Below are 25,648 nucleotides of genomic sequence, written 5' to 3'. Positions count from 1 at the left end.
TTTCTGCAGACATACCTAATGATTCGGTTTTGCTAAGCAGTAGCTGTCCTGTTTTCCTGGTGCGATGTTGCCCCTGACTTCAGCAGCACGTGGCTGACTCAGTACAGACTCACGGAGTCCTTCAGGTGGGAAGGGACTCCTGGAGGTCTCTACTCCAACTCCTGCTGCTCAGGGCAGGGTCAGCTCTCAGATCAGGCTGCTCGGGGCTTTATCTGGTCGGTCTTTAAATGCTCCCAAGGATGCACAACCTCTGCATTGCTTGGTTGTCCTCACAGAGTGCAGATTTCTCCTCATGTCACATCCGAACCTCTCTTGTTTTCAGTAATGCCTGTTCCCTCTTGTCCTCCCACCACTGCGAAGAGCCTGTTTTCTAAGTAGTGCTGCTGTAAGTGCCGGTGGGCTGCTGCTGGGTGCCCCCGAAGCCATCTCCTCTCCTGGATGAACAAGCCCTGTCCCCTCAGCTTTGCCTCACAGAGCACACGCTCCAGCCCCCGACTGTCTGGGTCATCTCCAGTGGGATGAAGGAGACACCTCCTGCGCTCCCAAAAGACAGCTGTCTGGAAGGCCTAGAAACACTCTGACTTTCCTTTAAGGTGATTCCTGTGTATGGTTAAGCAGTGGTCCTCGCAGTACACCAAGGCACACGGTCCTCATGTCCCCTGGGCAGGAGCTCACCGCTTGGGGTTGTCACCTGGTGACCTGCAGAAAAGCCAGTGTGGAGCAGCAGCCCGAGGGTGCTGTGCCAGCCCTGTGCGAGTGCCCCGGGAGCCCAGTGCTGGACGGGCTGGGGATTTCCTAATTCCTGAGCTATTTTAGGGACTTTTTTCAGCAGCGATTAAGGCGTTTCTCGCGCATTCGCCTCAGCACCCGTCAGTGTGGGTCTCTCACGCGTGTGCCGGGGGGATCCGCGCTCCCCGCGGTGACTCTGACCGGCGGACACCCGCTCGCACTCCCTGCCCTCACCGCTCCCCCTCGCCCCAGCCGCCATTTTGGTGCGGGGGCGCGGCCCCTCCTCCTCATCCCCTTCCCATCCTCTGGCCGCCGCGCGCCTCGGCCACGCCCCCGCCACGCTCCTTCCCGGCCCGGTGGGGGCGTGGCTACAGGACGAGCCCCTCCCTCGGGGCGGAGGCAGGGAGAGGCGGGGCGGTGCGCGCGCGCGCCCGCCCGGGTTCCCGCGGCTGCGCCCCGCCCGCCGCCGGTGCCGCCGCCGCCATGGACAGCGACGAGGAGACGCTGGAGGAGACCGTGGAAGGTACCTGCCCCCGTAGCGGGTAGAGGCGCCGAGCGGCGGGAGAGGCAGCCCCGCGGTACCGGGATGGAGTGGGACGGGAAGGGGGTCGCGGACCGGAGGCCGGAGAGGGGCTCCCGGTGCCGGCGGCAGCGCATGACATCAGCGGGCTTATGCAACGGCCGGGCCGCCGCGCACGTGGCGGTGTGTGACCGGTGGCGGCGGGGGGCGGGGTGGTACCGGAGCGGGGGGCAGCGGCTCGGCAGCCGGACGCTCTCCGGGTGTGAGGCTCCGGCCCCTCAGCGGTGGTGACGTTTATTCTGCTCTTCGTCTGAAAAAAATAAAAAAAATAACGATCGTGTTTTGCCGTTGCCGCTGTGCGGGCGGTGGCCGGCCCTGTGTTTGGGGCCGCCGCCTCTGCCGCCGGACGGTACCGGGGCCGTGCTGCCCCTTCCCCTCCCCGCCCGCTGCCGGCCCCTGCGGGCCCCGGAGAGCCGCGGGCTGGCGAGGGAGGAGGGCGTCCTCCGGGGGCTCCGGTGTACCTGTTCCTGGGAAATGTCCTGGGGGCGAGGGGCTGCCACTCTGGGAAGATGAAAAAGGAAAGAAAAGGGAATGGCAGCTGGAGGAGGTGGCTGTGGTCATGTTGGACCAGCTGGAGCAAGTCCAGAGGAGGCCACGAAGATGATCGGAGGGCTGCAGCACCTCTCCTGTGAGGACAGGCTGAGAGAGTTGGGGCTGTTCAGCCTGGAGAAAAGGAGGCTCCGGGGAGACCTGATAGCTGCCCCCAAATACTTAAAGGGGGCCTACAGGAAAGACAGGGAGAAACTCTTCAGTAGGACCTCTTGCAATAGGACAGGGGGTAATGGTTTTTAAACAGAGGGGTGTAGATTCAGACTTGATAAAAGGAAAACATTTTTTAAACTGAGGGTGGTAGAACACTGGCACAGGTCGCCCAGAGAGGTGGTGGATGCTCCATTCCTGGAAACGTTCAAGGCCAGGTTGGATGAGCCTCTGAGCAACCTGATCTGGTTGGGGATGTCTCTGCTCCTTGCAGGGGGCTGGACTAGGTGACCTTTAAAGGTCCCTTCCAACCCAAACTATTCTGTGATTTTATACGCATGGGCAGCAGAGCTGGAGCCGAGTTGCCAGCGTTGGAGCGGGAAGGCCCGTTTCATAGGCAGTGTATCCCCCGGGTTGTGCTGGCCCTTTCTGAGTGGAGAGCTAACCCTGCAAGAGTTTTAAACCAGACGCAGCCGCCTCCGTAAGGTATTGCTAATGGAAACCTTGACAGGCAGCGATGCAGCTCAGCAGCACGCCGTCATCCGGTGAGGAGGCATCTAGGAGCGCGGTCCGGCTTTGCCCCACGCAGCTTTTGCAGAAAGCACGCCAGCTCTGTGTGAAAATGCATGCTTCCACAAAGGTTCCTCGCAGGGCACAGTCCTGCCAGAAGGAGTGATCCTGGATTTTCAGCTGTTGGGATTAAGCACACAGAGTAGGGAGCTGCCTGTGACAAGATGCCGGTAATTCTCATCGTTTGGCAGTGGGCTGTTTGTATCTCGTGGCAGGAGGATTAGGCCTCAAAGCACATTTCTCCGAAGACGGCATCGGGCGCGGCGGCTTAGCCTAACAACAAATGCGAGCTAAGCAGCTGCTGCTAGGGTCTGGATTTATTGTCTAGGTGTGTGGTGACAGAGCCCAAGAGAAGCTTTGTTGTGTAAAACATGGTTGTGAGGGGACTGAGGTGCTTCAAATGCATGGTGCTAGCGCTAAGGAAACGAGTTTTTAAAGAGTGTCTTGTTCAGCAGTGTTTTTCTGTCTGAGTGGCGCAGAAGCGGGGCGCTGTTTGGGGGACAGTAGGCTGGCCGGGTGTTTTTGCACTGACCCAAGGAAGTCAGAAACATGAGATAAATCAGGACTTTTTTTTTTTTTTTCTTCTTTTTTTTTTGTGTGTAGGGGGAAGGGATGTTGGGTTATTGTTGTCATTCCTAAAACATCCACCTGGCATTTTTGTGGCCAGAATAATTTCTTGATGATGCACACTGTGTGTCTTCTGTTAAGTGATAGTAATACTGACAGTAAAGGGCTTTTATCTTCGGTTTGTATACATCAGTGTTTTTATAAGTTGCCCCATCATGCTGCATAGTGAACTGTAGTGTAGCTCCTGTTAGTGTAATTCCTTTTCTTGAAAAGTTCATGGTCTGAGCCTGAGAGGAAATCTTGAGAGACCATTAAAGAAGTACCAAAAGTGATATTTTTTTATTTAATTTAAGAATATGTTTAGACACTTTGAGTTTGTTTTCAGAAATGGAGGAGGGAGGCAAGAAAGGGAAGTGGAACACTCTGCTTTGCTCCCACTGAAATAATCAGAATTTATTCCATTGACTTAAACTGAAACAGAATTAGAGCCTAAGGCCTCAGCCGTACAGGAAAAATTGCATCTATGTAATTAAACTTGAAATTGCTTTTTTCCCCCTATTGACTAAGAGAGACTGAATGTCTCTTGTTTTGTTAGGGTGAGGGATATTATTTTTTTATTTCAGTAGGGGAAAATCTCTAGCCTGTTAGAAGAATTGGATTCTTTGTACTATGGCTGAGATTAAGACTCTGTATAGAGGCCATGAGATCAAAGCTGACCATTTAAATCTCTGGGATAGCCTGTGTCCTGCCCTGCAAAAGTCCTGACGTGCGTGCTGTGTACAAGCATGGCAGCTTTTGTGTTGGGCTTTGCGTTCCAGCAAAATCTTGACAAAACTGAATAGTGACAGAGAACAAAGTAGCAAGTTTTTTGTGGTTTTTTTTTTTTTTAAATAGTGTAATGCACTGATACTGTCAGTATTTTTTTTTTTTTAAATACAAGCGTTTTACAAAAGTGTTACTGCTATAATGAGGGGAAAACTGGTACTGTATCGTTTAGGGTTTATTAACTCACACCGATATACCCTTCCCATATTGATAAAACTGAGGCCTTAATTAAAACCATAAATGTTGACATAGTTGGTTTTGTTCCAAAAGAGATGTTCACATCAGGAATTTCACTGACCTTTTAGTTAAATTGATATAACTGCTAAAACTTTTCCCTGCTACAAAAAGGAGTGTCCCCACTGAACGCGAGGGGGAAAAAAGCCTTTCTTCTGTTTGGAGAGAGCAGCACGCTGCCCCTTCTGTTTTAAAGGGTTCCTCTTCAACGTTATTACGAGCCTTTGGTGACGTAGCTTTCCCTCCCCTCCTGCTCTTGCTCTCTTTTTAGTCTGTCACTTCTCTCAGCTTGGACAGTAGGCAGTGTCTGATTGGTTTTATTAACTTTTTAAACTTTTAACTGTTTTCAGTCTAGCTTGGACTGGGAACTTAATGTAAGAGGGCAGTGGTGTTTCGTGAGGTGGCTGAACTGGAAAGCGAGGTGGGTTGCTACCCCGAGCGGGGCAGATGGGCTCCCAGCTGCCCAGCTCTGCTGTGGCAGTGGGGTGCAGGGTCAGCCTCCCAAACCAGCAACAAAACAACAAATTTTGTGCCAAGTTAATGACTTGCACTACTTTGCAGAGGGTGCTAGGGAGCTACGAGAGAAAATTTGGGGAACGTACAGGGGAGGGGTGAAGGAGGGAATCTTGGATGTGTGCAGATATCTCACCATTATTTTCTCCTGGACACCTTTCTAGGAGCATTTCCATACTCAGTGTAACACGGGTAGGAGATGGCTAATAAACCTGCACAGCCTTACATGCTTGCTTTCAGAGCATTCACTTAGTGCTTTTTTTTTTTTTTTTCCTCTGTGTCTCTCTCTTTTTGTTTTGCTTTGTTTTTTAATGAAATTTTACTTTGAGCTAGAGAAAAGTTTGGAAATATATCCTGACAAAATATCCTGTGTTGTATGGCATTTTTCTGTCAATCATTCTGGTATTAAAACACTAGGGCAGGTCATGCGCCTCATAGGAGAGGACTTCTTACCCAGATGCTGCCCCGCATCCTTACCGTACACTGTCTGTGATGTCCCCGCGGGGCTGTGAAGCATCCCAAGGAAGCAGTAGCTGGGAGAAGAACACGTGGGCATGCGTGTGCCCTCTGGGTACCCTTGTCCCTGCAGAACCCTGTGGACCTGTTGCCATCAGAGCACGAATAGATGGACTTCTGAAGTCACATGCGTGGTTGGTTGGCTTTGCCCACTGCTGTCTGCACAGCTTGTTTTCTCTCTGGGCGTAGGACTCGAGGTTTGGCAATACTGAAGTGCCTCTTCTTGCATGCATCAGCCTGGGCTGGAATCGCTCCCCCTCACACTGGAGTTTGTTTTTGCCTTTCCATAGGGGTGTTGAACCTTTTCAGTTCAGGGCAAATTTGGTCAGGGAAGAGCTTGACCCAAAGCCTGCAGAAGTGGATGCGTGAGCTGTCTCTCATCTCTAGTAGGCTTTGTATGCCTCACCAAGAGATTTGGGGGATCAGAGGCCAGTTTTTGTTTAGAAATGTGGAAGACCGTAAATCTTCGCTAGCTTTTATGTAGTTGTCAGTTTTCATGCAAAATTTATACCTGATAAAATGTCACGAGGGGAGCTTGTTACACCCGTGCCTGGTGTATCGCTGTGCGGAAGGCAGCCCTGCTGAGCTTGAGCATCTGCATTCTGCAGTCGGAGCAATGTTCTGCTAGCACAGTGCTAAGGACACGAGTTCACACAGGTAAACTAGACGTTAACAATCGTTTAAAACGCTATTCTGCCGTTTTCTTTTGGCTTTGAAGAGGCAGACAGAGATGCAATAGGAGCCTTATTATGCTTTGACTTAATCAGAGTTGGCCAGTTGTATTCTGTAAAATACAGACCCGTGCAGGTGTGTTGCCCCTCCGCTTTCCCCTTGTGCAACAGCTGTAGTGGGGAAAACTGATACGGCTAGGAAAGGGGACGGGATAGGGGGATGTAATGTGCACACATCAGAAAGGCCCTGGAGAGCAGCATTTAAAATATAGAATAGCAAATTGACTGACACAAGGGCATAATATTAGAGATCTTACATGCTTTTATTTCTTTAAGTTCCTGTGGATATAGCTACAAGGTGGCACACCCACCCACGTTGTTGTAAGACGTGTATTTATCAACATTAAAAACCAAACCTTTTCTTACTCGGTGGACTGAAATCTAAATCTGTTCTCTTCTCACCAGGAAATACATATTTTAGATAAATAATTATTATATTTTTGAAGACTTATATTAACACAAGTTAGAGTCGTATAAACCTTTTTATGTTAGAAACATGTCTTTTTGCTTATTCTTCACTTCCCTTTCCTGTCTCCCATCCCTTTTCTTTTATCCTGACCCTTTTTATTTTTTATTTTCAGCTAAGTGCATTACACAAGTACAGGCTTCAGTTGTACTGAATCTCTGATCACAGTTCCTAGCAGAAATGTTTTGATGCAGATTGCTGTTTTGTACTAGGGAGCTACTGCATTTCAAGAGTCTACATAATCGGAACAATTCGGTTTACAATTCTATATGATGTTTAATGCGTTCTTTTGCTCTTTGTCTGGATTTTATTTCAGGGCATCTAGATGATGATGGGTTGCCACATGGATTCTGTACAGTCACCTATTCATCGACAGACAGATTTGAGGGAAACTTTGTGCATGGAGAAAAGAATGGCCGTGGCAAATTCTTCTTTTTTGATGGAAGGTAGACACTGACTCTTCAGTTTTTCCTCTATATTCTGGCTCCTGCTTGCAGCAATACAAAACTAATCTACATTGATCATATGCTGCTGAGTTTCCGGATAAGCTTTCTCATTAAAAACTGTAGCTGGAAAGTTTTCTCTACTGCTGCTGTAGCCATACCTTTGTGGGCTTGGGGGCTTTGTATGTAACGTGATTGCCTGGAGTTGTTTCCTGCTGGGAGAACGCAGCGGTGTGAGCTCTTTTAGCACTGTAAAGTTGTGAACTAATTAGAAACCCTAAGAACTGGGAGGTGGTCAGAGCTATTGGAAACCATGCTGACAAGGACTTGGACTGCAAAGTTTGGGTCCATTTAACTGCAGGTGGAATTCTTTCTTTGCCTTATAGCTCTGTACAGAGAGGGCAGCTGGACTGGGAGCTCCCTGTGCCAGACCTCACGCCCAGACATAGGACCTTGGCAGAGAGGCTTACCCTCTGCTTGGTCTTGGAAATGGGTTAGTGGTTAAAGGGCTGAGTTAAGTACGCGTTTGTTCTCAGATCTGCCTAATCCTCTGCAAGTCGCCTATGGCCTGATTTGTTTTCACAAAAGCCCCTGTAGTTTCCCCTCTCTTCACTGGGAGCTGCGACAGTGAAGTTGGGCCAGTCTGTGCCTATGCATGTGTTTTCTTCTCAGGTCTTCATTATGAAGACTTTGTACGTCTTCCCCCAACTGCAGCATTTCTCTCTGCAGTTGCTCAGAACTTCCTCCAAAGGAGCAGCAGATGTATAAAATGACAGGATTCTTCATGGTTTTGCAGCTGTTGGTAGCACTATGAATAGTAGCTGTTAAACTGACAGTCGTGCCGGGTCTACTCTCCTCCCGCTCAGAGAACTTCTGAGCAGGAGCGGAGGTATTGTGCTGCCTCAGTGAGTCAGCTCCCTGTCTGTACTTGCCTTTGCAATTGCTTCATACTGGGGATTGTGTTTTTTTTTCATGAGAAAGATAATATATTTATTCAGTTATGCAGAAACTGATCAGGCCTCCAAGCTTGAATGAAGAAAAATCCCCACTGTTGTTGGTAATGGGCTTATTAAATCTTCTGTAAGTGAAAATCAGTACTGCCCAGCAGCTGACCTCTCTAAAATAGCTTTTTTCTTAAAAAAAAAAAAAAGTTGGCAGATAGCGTCTCTGTGGACGCATGTACATAATGCTTCTGTGCTTGCTGATGATCTCAGCAGGGCCGTTGCTGATTGTACAGTCAGAGAAAGTGACCCACTATTTTGTTGATAGGGCTGCTCCTCCAAGTAATCCAGGGTACAGACAGTGCTCTGTGGGAAAACTCAGGTTGCTGCTGAGTCTTTTCTGTACTGCTTTGGTGTTGCCAACTCTTCTTTTTTTTCTCTTTTTTTTTTTTTTTTTTTTTTTTTTAATTTTCATAACTCTTAAGAAAATGGAACAGTTGGCTACTGTGTGACTTGAGGAACTAGCAGAATGAAAATACACAAAAATAGTCTGTAATGTGATTTTGGAAAATGGGATATTTTTATAAACTTCCGTAAGCTTATTTTAATTTAGCTAAAGCAGCCTTAACCAAGCAGTGACTAGTTACTAAAGATGCTGCAATTTACTTAGCTAACTCCTGCACCCCTGCTAGCCAGAGTAAGTTGCTCGCTGAAGTGAAGGGTTCAGGTGGCAGGACGTGTTGCAGGAAGAATGACCTAGTATAAAACAGGACGTGCTGTTTCCAAAATGCCTCTCCCCTTACAGCGTTGTGTGCTTCAGCGCAGTCAGTTAGCTGGTTTCAGCATTCCTGGATCTGTTTCCCTCACAGGCTGCTGGTAAAGGCTGGCAACTGCGCTGCTGTAGGTCTGTTGTTTGGGAAGAGTTGACTCCTGTTAGATGCTGGACTGGCAGCAATGTAAGCATTCTCATTTTTTGAGTGTTGGGAAATAGGCTTGGCTGCCTGGCTGCCTTGTTTGCCTCAGTGAAAACTTTTTCCTTTATTGGAATAGCTGCCCCCTTCCTGTTGATTGTTTAAGGGAATGGAAACCTGGAATTAAATACCCATTGTTTTTTCCTCCCCCTTCAAAAATGCAACCAAACCCAACATATTCTTTCAGAGAGAGAAGTTTCACCTCTGGCACACTCCCTGTTTTGGATCTTGTACTTGAGCTTTCGTTGGTCCTAAGGTTTGCTGGAGTGCCCTTTATAAAACACTTTGTGCAGTAACCGTGAGCATGAGCGCCGTGTTTGGCACTGAGCTGTGCTGGCTGCTCTCCCTTAACTAGAAACTCTTGTAAACCGACATTTCCCAGGACACGGTACAGAACGGTATGATTTTTAAGAGAAAGTTTTCTATCTTTCTGTAATAGAGGTAAGTTCAGGGAGTGGGGGATTAATGGATCAGGGTCCGTCAATATAACTTAATAGCTGCAAGCACGTTGCAGGAAGCATTGCCCCCTCCCCCCCCAGCTCTTATCGCTGGTTTATTCTCTAGGTAGAGAGAATCTCCTCTAGGCCTGGTACGTAATGGGGAGACAGTACACCTGACAGATCTAACTTCACATTATCCCCAATATGATAATCTGAGAAGCAAACAGAAGAAGTATGGGCTAACTCAGGGTTTGTGTTAACAAGACTTTGTTTATGCAAAACACAGGAGCTGTTTGTTCCTCTTTGTGCTGATCAGGTCTTGGTTGCAAGTATTGTGTCTGGCTGCAGACACCATACTATGAGATCTTAAAAAATAAAAAAGTGAGAGAGAAGGGGGGAAAAAATAGAACTCCAAAAACTGTGAGAAGTGTAGTTTTAGAGACCCTGACTTTTTAGGCAAGGTTTAAATACATGGAATTCTTTCTTTAGGTATCTTTCTGTTGATTTCCTTAGATGAATTGAGAGTAGAAAGAGGTGGATCTTTTGGACATTTTTGGAGCTTAATACAAAGAAAGAACACCTATAAACTTGAGTTACGGTAGAAGGAAAAAATGTTTTTTCCAGTGCTGAAGCACTGTTGTAATTTATCAACTTGTTAACTTCAGCTAATACCATTAAAGGTAACAAGGTTTTTTGGTCTGTTTCATTACATAAGCTGGGGGTGGCTGCCTCTTTTAACAAGTAGTCCTACATGTAGACTCTCTGTGTGGTGCCAGCTACAATGAAATTCAAATCTGGTGATCTGTGATAAGCTAGAGGAGAAAGTGGTGTCATCTATAGTCACAGATTTCTGGTGCTTCCCTCATCTGCTCTGCTCCTTCCCTGAGCTGTGGTGCTGTAGCTCTCTGTTCTGTAGCTCTGTAGCAACCTGGATCAAGAAATTCATCCGACTGAAAACAGCTTTCCAGCCCCTTCCTGCTCTGCATCTGGTTTGCACTGAGGCTGTGAGAGCATTGCTGTGGGACAATCCACAACGTGAGGAAAGGAGCTGTTTAAAACAGCCTTGCTGTGAAGAGAGCTGTGAAAAACCAAAGCTGAAGTCTTGTTTCTAAACACACTGTCTGTCATGGATAATGTACCTTCTTCTACTGTAGTGTATTTTCCCATGGAAACCTCAGCCAACTTGCCAAAGTTATGTAAAAACAGAGAGTGGAGCTTTAGAAACCAGAAAGTTAATTCTGAGAAAAATATTCCTTCCACAGCTCTTGAAAATGTGTTTTGTAGAACATGTAGAGTCATGTGCTCCCAGACACTGTTTGGGCTTGTACCTCGGAAGTCTGCATCAGAAAAAGAATTATGCAGTGAAAGTATGCGTACTGCAGCTGGCTGTTAGCTACATACGCTGGGGTAAAAGCTAAACAGTTTCTATTTTTTTTAATGCTAATTCTAACCTGAGAAAGAATAACTGAGTAGGTCCTCTTTTACAGGTACGCTTTCGGTCTTTGTAGTTTCTCTCCACAGCATTTTTTAAGACAAAAAGCAAAGCAGATTGCAAGATATTATTGTGCCCCTTCTAAAGGGTTTACAAGACAAAACTGAAGTGCAATGTTTATTTGTTCAAACCCAAGTGCAGCCATAGTTCTGTTTGACAGGCTGTGTTCCATTTTAATAGAAATACATGAAAAATGACAGTGCTTTTAGCAAATCCAGTACAGATTGCTGCTAAGTGTATCGCTAGGGAGCTAACACTGAGTTGGTAGCAGGTTGCAGTTTGTGCCCTGTTGCGGTCCATCTGTATGGCAGTTCAGTTTCATCTCACCAGAGAGATGTCAGTAAAGATACAAATGTAGGAGGTAGAAAATCCTACCTGAGCAATAACTTCTTTGACTGTGAGTGTCCGTTCACTGTTGTAGTTTGCTACCCCAGCCTATAAAAAAAAAAAAACCCAGCAATGCAATTTAGATGAATAGTGCTGTGCCCGTGCAGTGCGCCCTGGTGAAAGGACAGCGTAAGTTGTTCTCTGCCTTTGGAGGTCTGTAGAGAAAAGTTTCTGGTTTTTATCTTGGCTTTTCCAGAGAAGTCAGGTTTACCTTCCTACTTCCTATCCCCTCTCCCCCTTTCAGATTTGGTTGAAACTAGCAGACGCATCAGAGTTTCAGACATGGGGGATGGTGATGCCTGGTGGGGGATGGAGGAGAGAAGCTGGAAGTGGTGTCCCAGCGAGGGAGCCCCAGCAGCTGCCGCCAAGCCTTTCAGCACACTTTTCAGTCTGCCTGTGCATAGCTCTGCCCCACGACAGCCTAGGCTCTTAGAGAGAGGCCACCGAGAGAATTAAGAAAAAAAACGTGATTGCGGTGATGTGCGTTTCTGGGAGAGTTGTAGGGTACCCAACAATTGCAAACCAGGTGTCAACAGCTGCCTGCTCCTAGGACCTGACTTTCTTGAACATTTCCCCACAGCCTTTCTGGACCAATAATAAGTAGAATGATGAGCAGGGTTGTGCTGTGCCTCGTGCCGGGGGGTTGGGCTCACCTTTTAGAGAGGTGAATAGTCTTCCACTGTTGTTTTCTTTCTCTCTTTACAGCACCTTGGAAGGGTACTATGTTGATGATGCCCTGCAAGGCCAGGGAATCTACACTTACGAGGACGGAGTGGTCCTTCATGGCACATACGTGGATGGAGAGCTAAATGGCCCAGCCCAGGAGTATGACAGTGACGGGCGGCTGATATTCAAAGGGCAGTATAAAGACAACATTCGACATGGAGTTTGCTGGATTTATTACCCGGTAAGCCTGACCACCTGCTTGCTTTATTGCAGAATAGTACCATTATGTATCTTTCTTTTCTTCCCAGCTGAAACAAATATCCACCATGACCCAGCTATCCAAAAGTCAACACACAAAAACTTGGGTGGAAGTTTTGTGCATTCTGACTTTGGGTAATCCAACATATGGTGTTGAATGTTTGCCCAGTAGACAGGATTCAGCAAGGCTACAAGATACCTCCGCTATTTTAATCTTCCAGGGGACTCGACCCATTTGAAGTGCATTTATGTGTCTCTCCCTGGGAGAGACACATAAATACACTTTTTTTTTTTTTTTTTTTTTTTTAAATTTCTATTCAGCCTTACACAACACTCCAGACTCGAACCTTTGAATCTTTACCTTGTGCTGAGGTTGGGGAATCATCTGCATGTTATTAAGCTGCTGGTCAAAACCCGTTCTATTTCTGTGCTACATGTTGCACATACTTTAGTTTAAGATTTGTTTCAAATGCTCACCATTGTCTGTTCATTTTATTTACTGGTTTTTTTTGCTATTGCCATTAAGCATGTGTTAGAATTAACAAATGCTTGGTGTACGCTGTCAAAGTCAAGCAGCAGTTTTTCAGTACTGTTGTATAAAATGCACAGCTGACCCTTCAGATCATATGTCTCCTGTTTCATCTTCCAGCTGACAAAGTGTTGCTGTACCTTCTGGAAATGTGGATATTTAGAAGTTGTTTATCATTATCATCTTGCCAGACTAAAGGATACAAGGTGTTTCAAAAAAAACCTTTGCCATGGAAGCAATTGTTTATGCATGGTTCTGTGCATGATGCTATGTGCACAAAGTTTTACCCAAACTTAAGGTTTGCTGTTCCTCACTATGGTATCTTTGAAGCTCTTTCATCCTTGGAGTTGAACAAAACGGTGCCACTCGGAAACAGAGTCTGTGCACAGCGATCTTGAGCTAAACCAGTCTGTTTCCACACCAGACCTCCTGGTTTTGCTCCAGGGCATTATTTGAAGATGTTTCCGTGTCCTTTTTGAAATCAACACCTGAAGTTGTTAGACCTGTGCTGATCTGTGCATCTCATTCTGCAATTCTGTAAATAGACCTAACCAGAGTTGCAGGCAAATCACAGATGGCAAAGCCCAGGGCTAAAATGTGTGACGCTTACAGAGGAAAATTGTTGCTGATGATGGCTTTCATCAAGTACCACCTGACATCATATGGTGCTGGTGACAGAGAAACTCTCCAGTTGACAGCAAATCTTCTTCTTTTCTTTTTTTTTTTAATAGACTCAAGTCTTTTGATATACCATGAATTAGCAGTGAGCAACGCAGCATTTTAAATTTTCTTTTCTCCAGCACAGTATCATACTAAGAAAAACTCTAACAAACCTTGTATATGGCTTTGGGCCTTGGTTCACAGACTGTTCACATAAAAAAAAAAATTGTGAATTGAAGCTCAGTATTTGTGTCATATGGAAGGAAAGACCTTGGGTTTTGCCTATTTCAAACAACACAGAAAACCCCTTTAATTTATTGTATCCGTTTTATCCTGACTGGAATGACTTCACCCAGCTTCTTCATTTGTCTGTTTCTCACTCATTTTCATGATCTCACATCTGAACTTACTGTAGCTTAGATTGGTGCTTTAAAAAGTTGGGAAAAATCTTTTTCACTTAATGAAGATAGTAAAGTATAACTAAGCTGGCCACCTGTTCTTTCTTGCCCCTGCTTTCAGGATGGAGGCAGCCTTGTGGGAGAAGTGAATGAAGAAGGAGAGATGACTGGAGAGAAAATAGCCTATGTGTACCCTGATGGAAAGACTGCATATTCTGGAAGGTTCATAGATGGAGAAATGATAGAAGCAAAACTGGCCACTCTGACATCTGTCGAGGATGGGAAACCTCAGTTTGAAGTAGTACCAGGCAGTAAGTTCAGCTGACACAGAAACTTGTGTTCTCGCTACCGGCTTTTCGATGCAAACAGCTTGGTTTCTATAATGTTCCCCAGAGATTCTAAAGGCTGGCTGCCATGAGATAATAAGTCTATTAGTGAGAAGTTCTTTTTCTGAATTATAAAGTTGGACAGAAAGGCACGTGGAGCAATTCCTTTGCCCTGGGAACAAGCGGGAAGTGACCCGTGTGGTGGTGCTGCTGAACTGTGTTTCATAACCCTTCTCCTGCGTGCTCATGGGCACAGTCCTGCTCCTCTCACACACACCATTGCCGTCTGTGCCAGCATGAAAACCTGCTAAACCGTGTTAATGCTGGCCCAGTTACAGGCTTTGTTTTGTTAGTAAAATAACTGGAAGTGGAGAGGGAGGCCATGGTTTGGTTGTAGCTCTGTCAGCTGGGTTTGTGCAAGTGAATGTTAGCACTGTGAATATTCTGGCATCTGCATTATGGGGCTGAAAGGGCACAGAGACTGGAATTAGTGAAGTAGATTCAGTTGTTGTGTAGCAGTCTGGTTCACCAGGACCTTTCAGACTGTTCAGTCCTGCTGACAGAAACTGGCTATGAAATGGTTAGGGTCAGGCTGGTGCCTTTGACCCACGTAGCCAGTGCTCCTTCTCCAGGGCCGTGGTGGCTTGGGCCTGTAGTTCTGGAGAGGTTTTGTTGCTTTGAGGTGTATGTGATGTTTTGAAGGTGAGTGGATTAAGCTGCAAGCAGGCCCATGAGTAATAAACAGGGACTATGCTAAAACATTCACTGTTTTGCCAGCAAAGATTGTCTCGCTCGATACAAAATAAGAAGCAGCAAATGCATGGGACTTTTTATTTTTTAAATCTCTCAGTTGCGGTAGCAAGTCAAAATGTAACTTAAAACATATCTTCTGAGAGGGTACAGTTGTGCTTTGTAAGGAGGATTGAATTACACTCCAGAGGAAGCTGCCTTCAGCCAGAACCAGATCTTGGCCACCAGGGACAATGGCCTTTTATCAGACTTCTTAATATTGTGGTTTGGGGTTGTTTTTTTCCCCATCTTATTTCCACCTGCATCTTGACCTGTCTCCCGGATAGTCCTCCGATAGTTGGTTGGAGAGGGTTGTAAGGATATAATTAGAGCTGTACCACTTAACAGTTGCTTATTAATAACAGGAAATAAAGGACTCTAGCAAGTGTACTCTGTGATTACTGAACATTATCTTCTGGCTGAAGTCTCTTCAGGATTTGGACTAGAAAACGTTTCATGTTTGAAGTAGTCCAAGATTGTTTACAATTAATGTGTTATTGAATATACCCTTTCAAATTTTGCTTTACAATTTTCATTAGAGACTCTGGGAGGGTCACTTTTGAAGGACTGTCCAGTCGTCCTTTAAAAGTTGGTAGTTTGAAGAATGTATATATATCACCTTTTTGTGATAATACAGCTACTGTAGTATGTTGAGGGGAAAAAATAACCAAGAAACAGTATCTGATGACTGAAGACCTTTTAAAGGTGCAGTTCTGTTTAATACCTGTTTTTGGAAGCATAACATTTATTTCTTGCGGTCATTAAAATTTAATTTTTGAATGTCTTGATTAAGTTAAGGGTTGCATGCTTTCAGTACTGCCAATTAGTTTATTTCCTTTGTTGATTTCTGTTTTTTTTAGGCCCAGTATACAGTTTTGACAAATCTACTTCATCCTGCATTTCTACAAATGCACTTCTTCCTGATCCTTACGAGTCAGAGAGGTAGGCTTTTTTTTCTTCTCTCCCCTTTCAATACTATCCATATTTCTTTGCCGATACGTATTTAGGGTCTAATTTTGCAAACTTTTTCTCATTTAAAATTAAAAAGAAAAGCATGTAAGCGTTTGTGAAATGGAACCTGTTACTGCACATCAGTCAGCGTTCAATTTGATTGGATTTCTTTCTGATTTGCACAATAAAGTTTCATTCTAGTGGATAGAACGCAGCAATACTTTTAAAGAGATTAAACTAGGATAATTTCTTATCGTTTCAAAGCCATCTTCAGTGAAGTCCTGGACTCCACTAACAGCCCACATCTACAACAATCTGAGCAAAAAAGTACGCTGTTCCCTATTTTCCAGGTGTGGAACTAGCTTCAGGTTGCAGTGTGCTGCATTCGGCGTGTCTTACTGGATGGCACGCCTTGCACAAAGTTTTCTCCCCTCCCTACAGATGTCACAAAGTGGCCAGAGTAAATCATCAAGCTGGAGGAAAGTGAGATACTGTTTGTGACAACCCTGTAATGTCCAAACGTGTTCCTCAGCAATTGTCTCATTGTAGTCAGTCAGTAATACCTCTTCCATGGCTATCCACTGTCACAGTTTTTACCTAGACTTTTGAGAGACCTTGCTCTATAAATACCTTGATTGTAGTCCTTTTCTGTTACTCTGAAATATCTAAATAAGTGATTAGAGAAATGCTGGCATTAATTTGCATGAAGGGCTTCAAAATCTAGAGCCCTTGAAAACTTGAAAACGCTAGCTCATCTGTGCATGTGCTCACCAGTAACCTCAGCTTAGTGGGGATCTCTGGGGTTGTGGTATGTTACTAAGGGTGTTCCTGAGCTGAAGCCATCATTGAGGAGTAACAATAGATCAGCACTTCATTAGTTTGAAGTTTTTTTTTTTTTTTTTTTATAAAGTCAGCCCCTGCTTCCCACCAAATCTCCACTTTGCCAAAATAGAGAGAATGTATGGAAGAGAGGAAGGAGAAGGAGTTTGAGGTTTTGAATTATTATTATTAGTTTTATTATTATATTGAAGTATTAGTTTTTATGCTAGTAGTGTTCTGATGAGAATTCTTGAAAATGAAAACTGTAGCCAGTCACTAATTCCGCACCCTTTTCCCCCTGCAGGGTGTATGTTGATGTCTCTCTCATTTCCAGCGCTGGAGAAGGATTATTTTCCAAAATAGCAGCAGAAGCCAGTACGGTTATGTCCTTCTACAACGGAGTGCGAATTACACACCAGGAGGTAAAGGAGAGAAAAAAGTCAGTCTGAATTTTCATCGCTCCTTCTGAAATCTTATAATAGGATTTTACACCCACCCCCTTTACTCCCTTAAGATTGAATATGATTGAGTTTAATTGAAAGAAAGTGCATGTTCACCTGTGTATGTATTTAAAAAGTGGTGGCTGGTTTGTTTGGTGTTTTTTAAATTGCTTAGATGCAGAAATAGCTTTAGCTGCATGTTTTGAATGTTTGCTTTCAAACTGCTGACTAAGCTGACCCTTCCATGCACACACTGGATTTTTGCCTCGCAAACTAGGTAGACAGCAGAGACTGGACCCTCAACGGAAATACAATATCCCTGGATGACGAAACAGTCATAGACGTGCCAGAGCCCTACAACCATGCCGCCAAGTACTGTGCCTCACTGGGGCATAAGGCCAACCATTCTTTCACTCCTAACTGCATCTACGACCCGTAAGTAGTCCTGTGCTTCGGACAGGAAGCTGCAGCCCAGCAGTCCAGGCTCACAGGGTATTTCTGGGCAGCTGAATGAGAAGTTGTGGGGGCTGGGGGTAAACTGGTCCAGGCACTGAAGGAGTTCCTGCTCGCTTGGGCTGAGCTGGAAACTGGCTGGCATCGCGAGTGCTTGATGTCTCTGGGGCTTAGACCATGGAGTACCTTGCAACTGTGTTGATTTTGTCGTGAACTTTAGGAGCTGCCTCTTGACTCCAAAATGCATAAGCACAGCTCTGTAAATCCTAGCTTGGTTAGGACTGAACCCTATTTGCTGAACGACAGGTGCCTGACCAGCACCGTCAAATGTGCTGTCATTTCTGAAACCCCAAAAATAAGCATCTTGCTGCTCTGCAGTTGATGCAGAGCACTAGGAACCTTTTGATGTGTACATATGCTCAGGGATGTAAGTATTTTCATACCAATGTATAAATGAACAAACCTGTAGAGATACATACGTAGAAAATAGTTTTCCTTCATTAAATAAGCCAGTTCCTTGTACTGGGGGACCCGGGGAGAAGATGTGCAGAAGTATGTTATGTGATGTATGCATGATTATGTGATGTCACTCTGAAGTGTGAGTGACTTCTGAAGGTATAAAAGGGACTAACAGAGTCTGTGAATTGACAGCTAAGCCTAGCAAAGGTGTTTTATTCTTGTCTAGGTTTGTTCATCCTCGTTTTGGGCCTATCAAGTGTATCCGTACCATCAGGGCTGTGGAGAAGGATGAAGAATTGACGGTGGCTTACGGATACGATCACAACCCCGTTGGGCAAAACGGGCCGGAAGCACCAGAGTGGTACCAGCTGGAACTGAAAGCTTTCCAGGCTGCCCAGCAAAAGTGAAATGGGAGCTCCTTCTCCGTTCAGCAAACTGAAATAGAAACTTGGATCTATGCACTACCTTTATACTGAAAACTGGACAGCCAGGGATTGTTCATGCTGTTGCATCATAACTTTGCATTCTGTGTTAAGAGATAAGTTTCTTGCATACTAACTAGGTTTGACTGTGTTACTCATAGCAGATTTAAAATTAGCTAGTGTTGCACCAGTCTTATCTGGAGAAATTATTTAATATTCTATACGAGACGTGATATTCTTTGGTAGCTTCTGCTTTTGCACCATATGCAAAGATGCCAAAAGACTAGACAGAAAACTAAACTGGGTATATCGTTCACTTTTAGTCGGCAGACTTAGTGTTGCGCTCGATCTGCCTAGGCATTATTGTGCAACTGCATTTTGCATATATGCCACTTGTGCTGATAACAGTAATATTTTGATATTCTCTAATAGTAGCATAATTTTGCCTTTTTAAACCTTTGATCTGAATCTTGCAATAGAGCAGTTTATTTATTAGCATATAGGAGGCTGGGTTTTAACTCCCCTTTCCTCTTGTCTGAACGTTGTTCTTTCTACAAATCCTCTTTTGCAGGAGAAAATCCTTTCTAACTAGTGGAAAGGCTTGTGTGTGTATGTGAGAGTGCTGTGTGTTGGTCTCTGTGGCTCTTTAAATAGTATAGCAACATGTCCAAACCTAATATTTATCTAGCCTTTCCGGCTGGCTTATTTTATTTAATTTATGATTATGACACGCAAATGAAGCTGTTCTTTGCATGAAGATTTTCTGAAAGGAGAAAACGGATACGCTTTTTGAAGGACTTTCAGAAGCAGGTGTTCTGGCAGGCTAGCACATTACTTGCATTAGTGTCCATGAGTTGGTTTCTGTCTTTCACCTGTTACAGCGACCAGTTCTCAAGACAGAAATTCTAGCGATGAAGATGCGTGCATCTCGCAGGAATTCTCGTAAAGGAGGTGTATGTATCTGAGGGCAGGCTGTAGTACTTGGTTAAGGAGAGCTGTATCTTTTGTATGTGTTCAGTTGACAGAGAATATAGCCTTGTAGCCGACTTTTAGTAGTACTGGTTTAAGACACAGTAAATTAATATAGTGTGAGATACCAAAATAAGATTTTAAAAAAGAAAAAAAAAAGATATGAAAAGATTGTTTTTGAAAGACAAACAATGAATGTAAAAACATCACTCACTGTTCATATTTAGAAACAGCAGTCAATCCATAGCTTTGTTGCAGCCAACAGTGGGGGCTTGTGAATATTCATCTGCAGGGCTGTGTTCTGGGGTTTTTCAGGGACAAGGAAATTGTTGTGCATTTTTTTCAGATACTGTACTGGTCTTGCCTAATGCTGTATAAGAGAGAAATAATGTATCATGTTGGTCTGGATACCGGAGCCCTTCTGGGACTCTGATGCTCTCTTTCAGGTTTAGCAGCTTAGGAAAAACTCAAATGCATTTGCAATGCTTTCTTTAAATGTTTGTAGTTTTAAAAAGTTTGTATATATGTAACATAAATGGGAGATCAGACCTACCTTTCTATCACAACACGTTTTGGTTGGTTGCTTGAACGGTTGGAGGTGTCTGGCTGGCTGGGGAGCTAGACACGGAGAGTGCGTTGAGTTGGTACCTGCAAGTGGAAGGATGAGGTTGCTGTTTAGTGCAGTCGGAGAATCCTTGCTTTGGTACCTCTGCAAAGTTAGCAATTATTAATAAGAACCTCTCTGCCTTGAGGCTCCGTTTAGTTCCTGTGACTGATCACAAACCTTTTCCAGCACCTCACCATTTAAGCCTGCACAAAAGCTACTCTGTGCATATTCTGAGGGGGGACAAGTAGGCTCAGGGCTTTTTGACACTCTTCCAGCAGTGATCTGAATGTGAGCTTTGACACTACCCATCTCCTCGCGCTGAGGACTCAGGCCACAGCTCCGCTTCTCGTCCAACGCAGGTGGCTGGCAGAGGTGACAGCTCAGGGACTCAGCTGAGCGTGCAGAGACTGAACTGAGCCTCACAGGTGAGGGAGAGTTGTCAAACACCGACTGGCAGCATGGCTTCAGCAAGTGAACCTCAAAAAGAAATACACATCTTGATCTTTCCCTACCTGCCTACAGGTCATTATTTTAGAACGTTGCTGTTCCAGCCATTTGCAGGAAAGCGTGCCTCTCTGGTAGGAAGCTGTTGTGTGCATCTTGTGGATTATTCTGCCAGGACCATGAAGTTTGCAAAGTTGAGGCTTGTGTTTAAGTGCAAGGAAGAGGAGAAGGAAGATACGTGACTGAACTCTGCTGTGAATGGATGGTAACTCCTTCCACAGTCTTGATAACCTGCTTTGCACTGCTGGCCCACTAGAGAATCGTGCTTAAAGTGTTCTGATCTCTAGAGCTCCTTTGGCTTCATTCTTGATCAGTCTCTGATTCCTCTGCTATCTCCTTTTCGTGTGGAGCTGCTTATGTTTTAATAGATTTGTCAGTCTTCATATTGGCTGATTTTTTGAGATAAATACAAGAAGATAGGTGCTCTTTGCGCGTCAGGTTTGAAGGTTGCATCCTAAAGTAGGGAAATCCTAGAAGAAAAAGACATTGAGGTATGCTCTGTGTTTTCTCAAAAGCCATTAATTTGGTGACAGTCAAGCAGATTCTCTTGCTCTTGTGTATGCTTGTAGCCTAGTAGTGTGCCACAGCTGTGGCTATCGTCTCTGTTAGCTCTGCTGTCCTTTTTCTCTCTGCTTTGTTAAAATCTATTGGTCCTCCTGTAGGTCTCTTCTTTGGTGACCAACCTTCTATAAAAGTTGTGATTATAAAGCTGCTTTGGCTTGATTCAGGACCAAGCCTTTTAATTCTTCTTTGTTTTCTTTTTCTTTGTGGTCTGTCAGAGTGGAGATGGTTGGGATGGTTTTTACTACTGGGTAGCAAAAGGGCTCAGTGTGTCCTTCAGAGGTTTTTGAGAGGTGTGCGTTGGCAACCACAGGTTCAAACACAGGTTAGTTACAGAACTCCAAATAATGCCTTAACTTGGTCAACGTATTGCAGCTCAGCTTCTGGGGCTCACTGGATAGCGAGAACAGCTTAGCAAAACGATTTATCAGTAGTAACACAGGACTCACACCAAAACATGGTTTTAGTTTGGAGCAGAGGAAGCAGTCATTTTGCAGAGCAATCTGTCTGAGTCTGTTGAATGCAGCTGACTATTTGTGAATATGCAATAAGTAAAGAAGCTCCACTTCTCAGAGTCTGGCCAAAGACCTGTCCTGTCAGCACAGAAACTGGAAGAAGAGCTGATGCCCGTCAGCTGAGCCTCGGTGAGCAGCTGGCTGTCGGCATACCTGTTGTGATTAAAGAATGGCATAAAAGAACCTGGAATTGCTGCTTTTTTCAGGTACGGATCAATTCCCAACATCTGCCTTTGGTCTGCAGTGCTGCAGGTGGCTCCTCTGTGATGGGAGGGTTGTTACCTGAGCTCCTTTACGAGAAGGAGCCTCTAGCAGCCTGTATTAGAAGCTGCTGATTGTCTCTTTAAAATAAATAAATAAATAAATAAATCTGAAATGGATCTTCCTGCCACGGCAGCACTATGTTTTGTCACCAAGAATACAGAAGCTTAGTTTTCTGGAGAAGGGGTTCATCTTGGAGACAAGAGAGCATGAGAAGTTACATCTGAGAGCTACCTGCTGCTGGGTCACCCCTCTGGATAAGAGGGAGAAGGGCTTAGGCCTAGGGGGGAGTGTCTCAAGTTGAGTCTCATGCTATAATTTTACTTTTTGGGGATCTGCTAAAATACCTGATTTTCCTCCACAAATCTGAAAAGGCTTTTATGCCTTTCTTTTTTTTGGTAGCAATTTAAAAAACCTCAACCTATATAAATAAAAATAAATCTTAACTGTTGAAAAAGTCAAAGGAAATGCATGGATGTGGCTCTTCAGCAATCAGAGTGCGAGCTGTGATGGCTTTGTGACTTTTTCCACAGTTGCACCAATACCCACCAGGATGGCCCGTGCTTTTCCCCAGGTGCAGCTCCTGGGCGACTGGTGCAGGTTTCGAGACCTTAGGGAGGCCGGTTGCTCGGCCTTGCGAGGAGCTGCGTGTTTCAGGAGTGACTAGGTCGCCTTAGCGCAGCCTTTTCGGATGCGGAGCTTTCAGTGTCGCACACAGTTGGCAGCGGCTGTGGTTTCTTTCCCAAGGCTATTGTAGTACGTCGCTGGCGTGGAAGGGAGAGCGCCATCGGGGATTTCTCGCCCTCTGCCAGGCGCTGGAGGAGCAGAGTAGCCAATGTATCCCGTCTGGTATGAGAAACTGAGAAGTGGTGGAAATTGTCAGTTTTGGCCGCAAGCCCTGGGGGGAGTCCCAACTGCGGATGAGTTTTCCCCATCGCTGTTTGTGGGTGCCCTTGTCCTTCAGCCGAAACCGGTGCTCACCACTTTGGTTATGCCAGGAACTGTGCAGTATCGCTTCTGTTCCAGAGACCTCTAGGATTTCTATCCTTTCACTCAATTTGATACTCTTTTTGAAAATGCTGCCGTTGCGATGAGGTAACGAGTTGTACAGAGCCGGTTATCTGCTGCTTTGTTTTCCTCTGGCACAGCAGAATTGCTGGAGCTGTGGGTGCCTGAGGAATTAACCTCCAAGCACTTAAAAAAAAAAAAAAAAATTGCTTTCAAAATAATGTTGCTGAAGTGTCTCCTTATATGCTGGGGTGCTGCATTAGACGCCTCTTCCTCACGTACACCGCGCTGTCGTATGCTGAGAGCATTTGGGCGAGGAACGCAGGCGTGGGAGCAGCTTTACCAGTGGGTGTAGGTGGGCTTCGTGCTCACCTGCAGCCCTGGGGAGAGCTTGTTCCTTTTGCTTTGTGTACTGGAAACACGAGAACTGTATTTTTGGACAAAGCATTTCTAAGCGGTCTTATAAGGGATTTTATTATTTTTTTTTAAAAAAAAGGTGCAAGATTGAGTGCATGTTTACTTGCCCCAGATCAAAGGTTTTGAACACTAAGGTCACTATCTGTTGAATGGACCCTCCTCTTGGCGCTCTTCTGTCTTCAGGCAATTGAAGCTCCTGCCCTCTTTCTCTACCAGTTTGACTGTAACTACTACTTTTTTTTTTTTTTTTTTTCCAGGAGAAATATATATACAAAAATTCTAAGCAATTAAATGTTCAAGCCATAAAATCATGAGTGTGGGAAGACCCTCTTCACAAGTTTTAACATATTTGTATGTAAAATGATGTTTGTATGAAATATTTTCATGGTAGAATGAATATTTAAAAAAAAAAAGTTCCAGTAAGATCTAAACCAAATTTAAAAGGATGTCTTTTTGTAACATGCAAGTGTAATTGATTACCAGTAAGTACATCAATTTTTTTTTTTTTTTTTTTTTTTTAAGGGGAGATGCAACAAGTTATCTTTACAGTTACAAATGGTCGTTTCTGCTATTTGGGAAAGTATTTATGCAGCATCACACACGGCTGTCATAAGTAATTGCAATAGCAAGGCCAGTCACACCTTCAGGACATACCTCTCAGCTTGTCCCTCCGTGATACTGTACAAACGGACCCATCCCTCCTTTCTGCAGATTTCCTCCTAGAAAACCTTTCCTACTGTACTGAATTTAACTCTTGAGCTCAGATCCAGACTAAAATTGTGTATTACTTAACAGTTTCTGCTGGGCCTTCTGCTATTTTAATACTCTTTAGCCCATAATTACTGGGTGTCTCTGTTCTGAAGAACTAAGTGCTAAAGAATAATCCTTGGGGTAAGCTTATACGTGTGTTAAACAGTTAACCCCGGAGTATTTAACTTGTATACAGTACTTGATAGGTGTTTTATGACATTTGTACTCGAACTATGAGCCTTACTGAACATCTGTAGGTTTATTCATGACTTTTAAAAATGGATAACTCTAAGAAAGATGTTTACATGAATGATGATTGCCCTTCCTTTGACGTTATGAATGAGGTTTTTATAGTGTGCTTGGGTGTATGTGCAAGGAAGTAAGAAAAATGTTTCTGGGGAAAAATAGACTTGACAAACATTTGTAATAAGTGAATTTTAAAGATTGCTTTAATTGCGCTACGAAGGCAATGCAGATATTAAAATATTCAACAGAACTGTCGTCTCTCCTTGTTATTTGTGTGTCATGTGTTTTGGGCATCCTCTGGTCTCTCGCCCTTGCTTGTATACTGTGTGGTTGCTTCGCAGCCAGGGTTATTGCTGATGCCTGGGAGCAGGATTTGGCGGACAGTTTGCACACTTTCAGACTACATTATATTAATAGTGAACGAGCAGCAGAACGCTCCTGACACCACTGCCATGGTTTTGTTATTCACTGCTGCTTTTGTTATTCACTCCTCTCTTCTCAACACACATAACATAGGCTTTAGTTGTGCTGTGGTATGGAAGAACATTCTGCCTGTGTGTGACAAAGTGTCTTTAACAGCTGTATTTTAAAGCGTGTGAGCATGCACTGGTGTGTTTTTTCACTTGCAGTAGGAAGGCATGGCAGCAAGCAGCAGCGGTGCTTTCCAGGCAGGTAACCTATTGCTTTCACTCCTAATTTTCTGTACGCATCCTGCGGGGTGAGTGGTGAGGAAAGGGGCAGCATTTTGGTGCCTGCCTTGCCCTCCTCAGTGCTTTGGTGATCTTACCTTCCTCTGTGATCTCTGCAATGGCTGTGGTACCTCACAGCTTGTTGTGCCTGTGTGCGGGTGTCGATGTGTGAGGGCTCTGCTGTCCCCTCTCTGCGAGGTCGGAGAAGGGACTTGTTTGGCCTTGGCATTGCCCATTGACCCTCCACCATCCTGAAGCTGAAAGGATAAGTGCTGTGTGGAAGATGACACTTGGGTTGTGGGTGCTGCCTGTGTTCCCGTCCTAGCTGGGCGTTACAGTCCTTTCCTTGCGCTGTGAGGAGCTGTGAACTTATTTCAGAGAACCAGAGACTGGTTTGGGTTGGAAGGGACCTTTAAAGGCCATCTAGTCCAACTCCCCCTGCGAGGAGCAGAGACATCTCCAACCAGATCAGGTTGCTCAGAGCCTCATCCAGCCTGGCCTTGAACGTTTCCAGGGATGGGGCATCCACAGCTTCTCTGGGAGCCTGTTCCAGGGCCTCCCCTCCCTCACAGGGAACAATTTCTTCCGTGTGTCCAATCTAAACCAACTCTCGTCCAGTTTAAAGCCATTCCCCTTTGTCCTACCCCTACACTGAGAGCTAGCTAACCCATGGCTTGATTCCTTGGCAGCGGTGACCGGGCAGCCAGGCTCTAACGCAGTGCGCGTTGGGGCCGGCGCCCACCTCTCGCCGCACCGGAGGGGCCGGGCCGGGCCGCGGGCGGCGGCTCCCGTCACGGCAGAGCCTTTCCCAACCCCTTCGGTTTCTTTTCGCACGGGCTCGCAACAT

The 25,648-nt window shown here is 45.1% G+C and overlaps 1 protein-coding gene across 1 annotated transcript; it reads left to right on the top strand.

The window, feature by feature from the left end:
* The first annotated feature begins 1,151 nt into the window (after positions 1-1,151).
* Positions 1,152-24,362, top strand: SETD7 (SET domain containing 7, histone lysine methyltransferase). Its single transcript, XM_086746768.1, has 8 exons — positions 1,152-1,252; positions 6,747-6,876; positions 11,810-12,011; positions 13,737-13,926; positions 15,591-15,672; positions 16,805-16,922; positions 17,218-17,375; positions 18,079-24,362. Exons 1-8 carry the CDS (start codon positions 1,213-1,215, stop codon positions 18,257-18,259), a joined length of 1,101 nt encoding a protein of 366 aa, XP_086602894.1. The 5' UTR covers positions 1,152-1,212; the 3' UTR covers positions 18,260-24,362.
* Positions 24,363-25,648: the final 1,286 nt, after the last annotated feature.

This window comes from Chlamydotis macqueenii, chromosome 4 (assembly GCF_036417535.1).
Source record: "Chlamydotis macqueenii isolate bChlMac1 chromosome 4, bChlMac1.mat, whole genome shotgun sequence".
Taxonomy (NCBI): Eukaryota; Metazoa; Chordata; class Aves; order Otidiformes; family Otididae; genus Chlamydotis; species Chlamydotis macqueenii.
The sequence above is the reverse complement of the archived record's forward strand: the minus strand, read 5'-3'. Positions and strand labels throughout refer to the sequence as shown.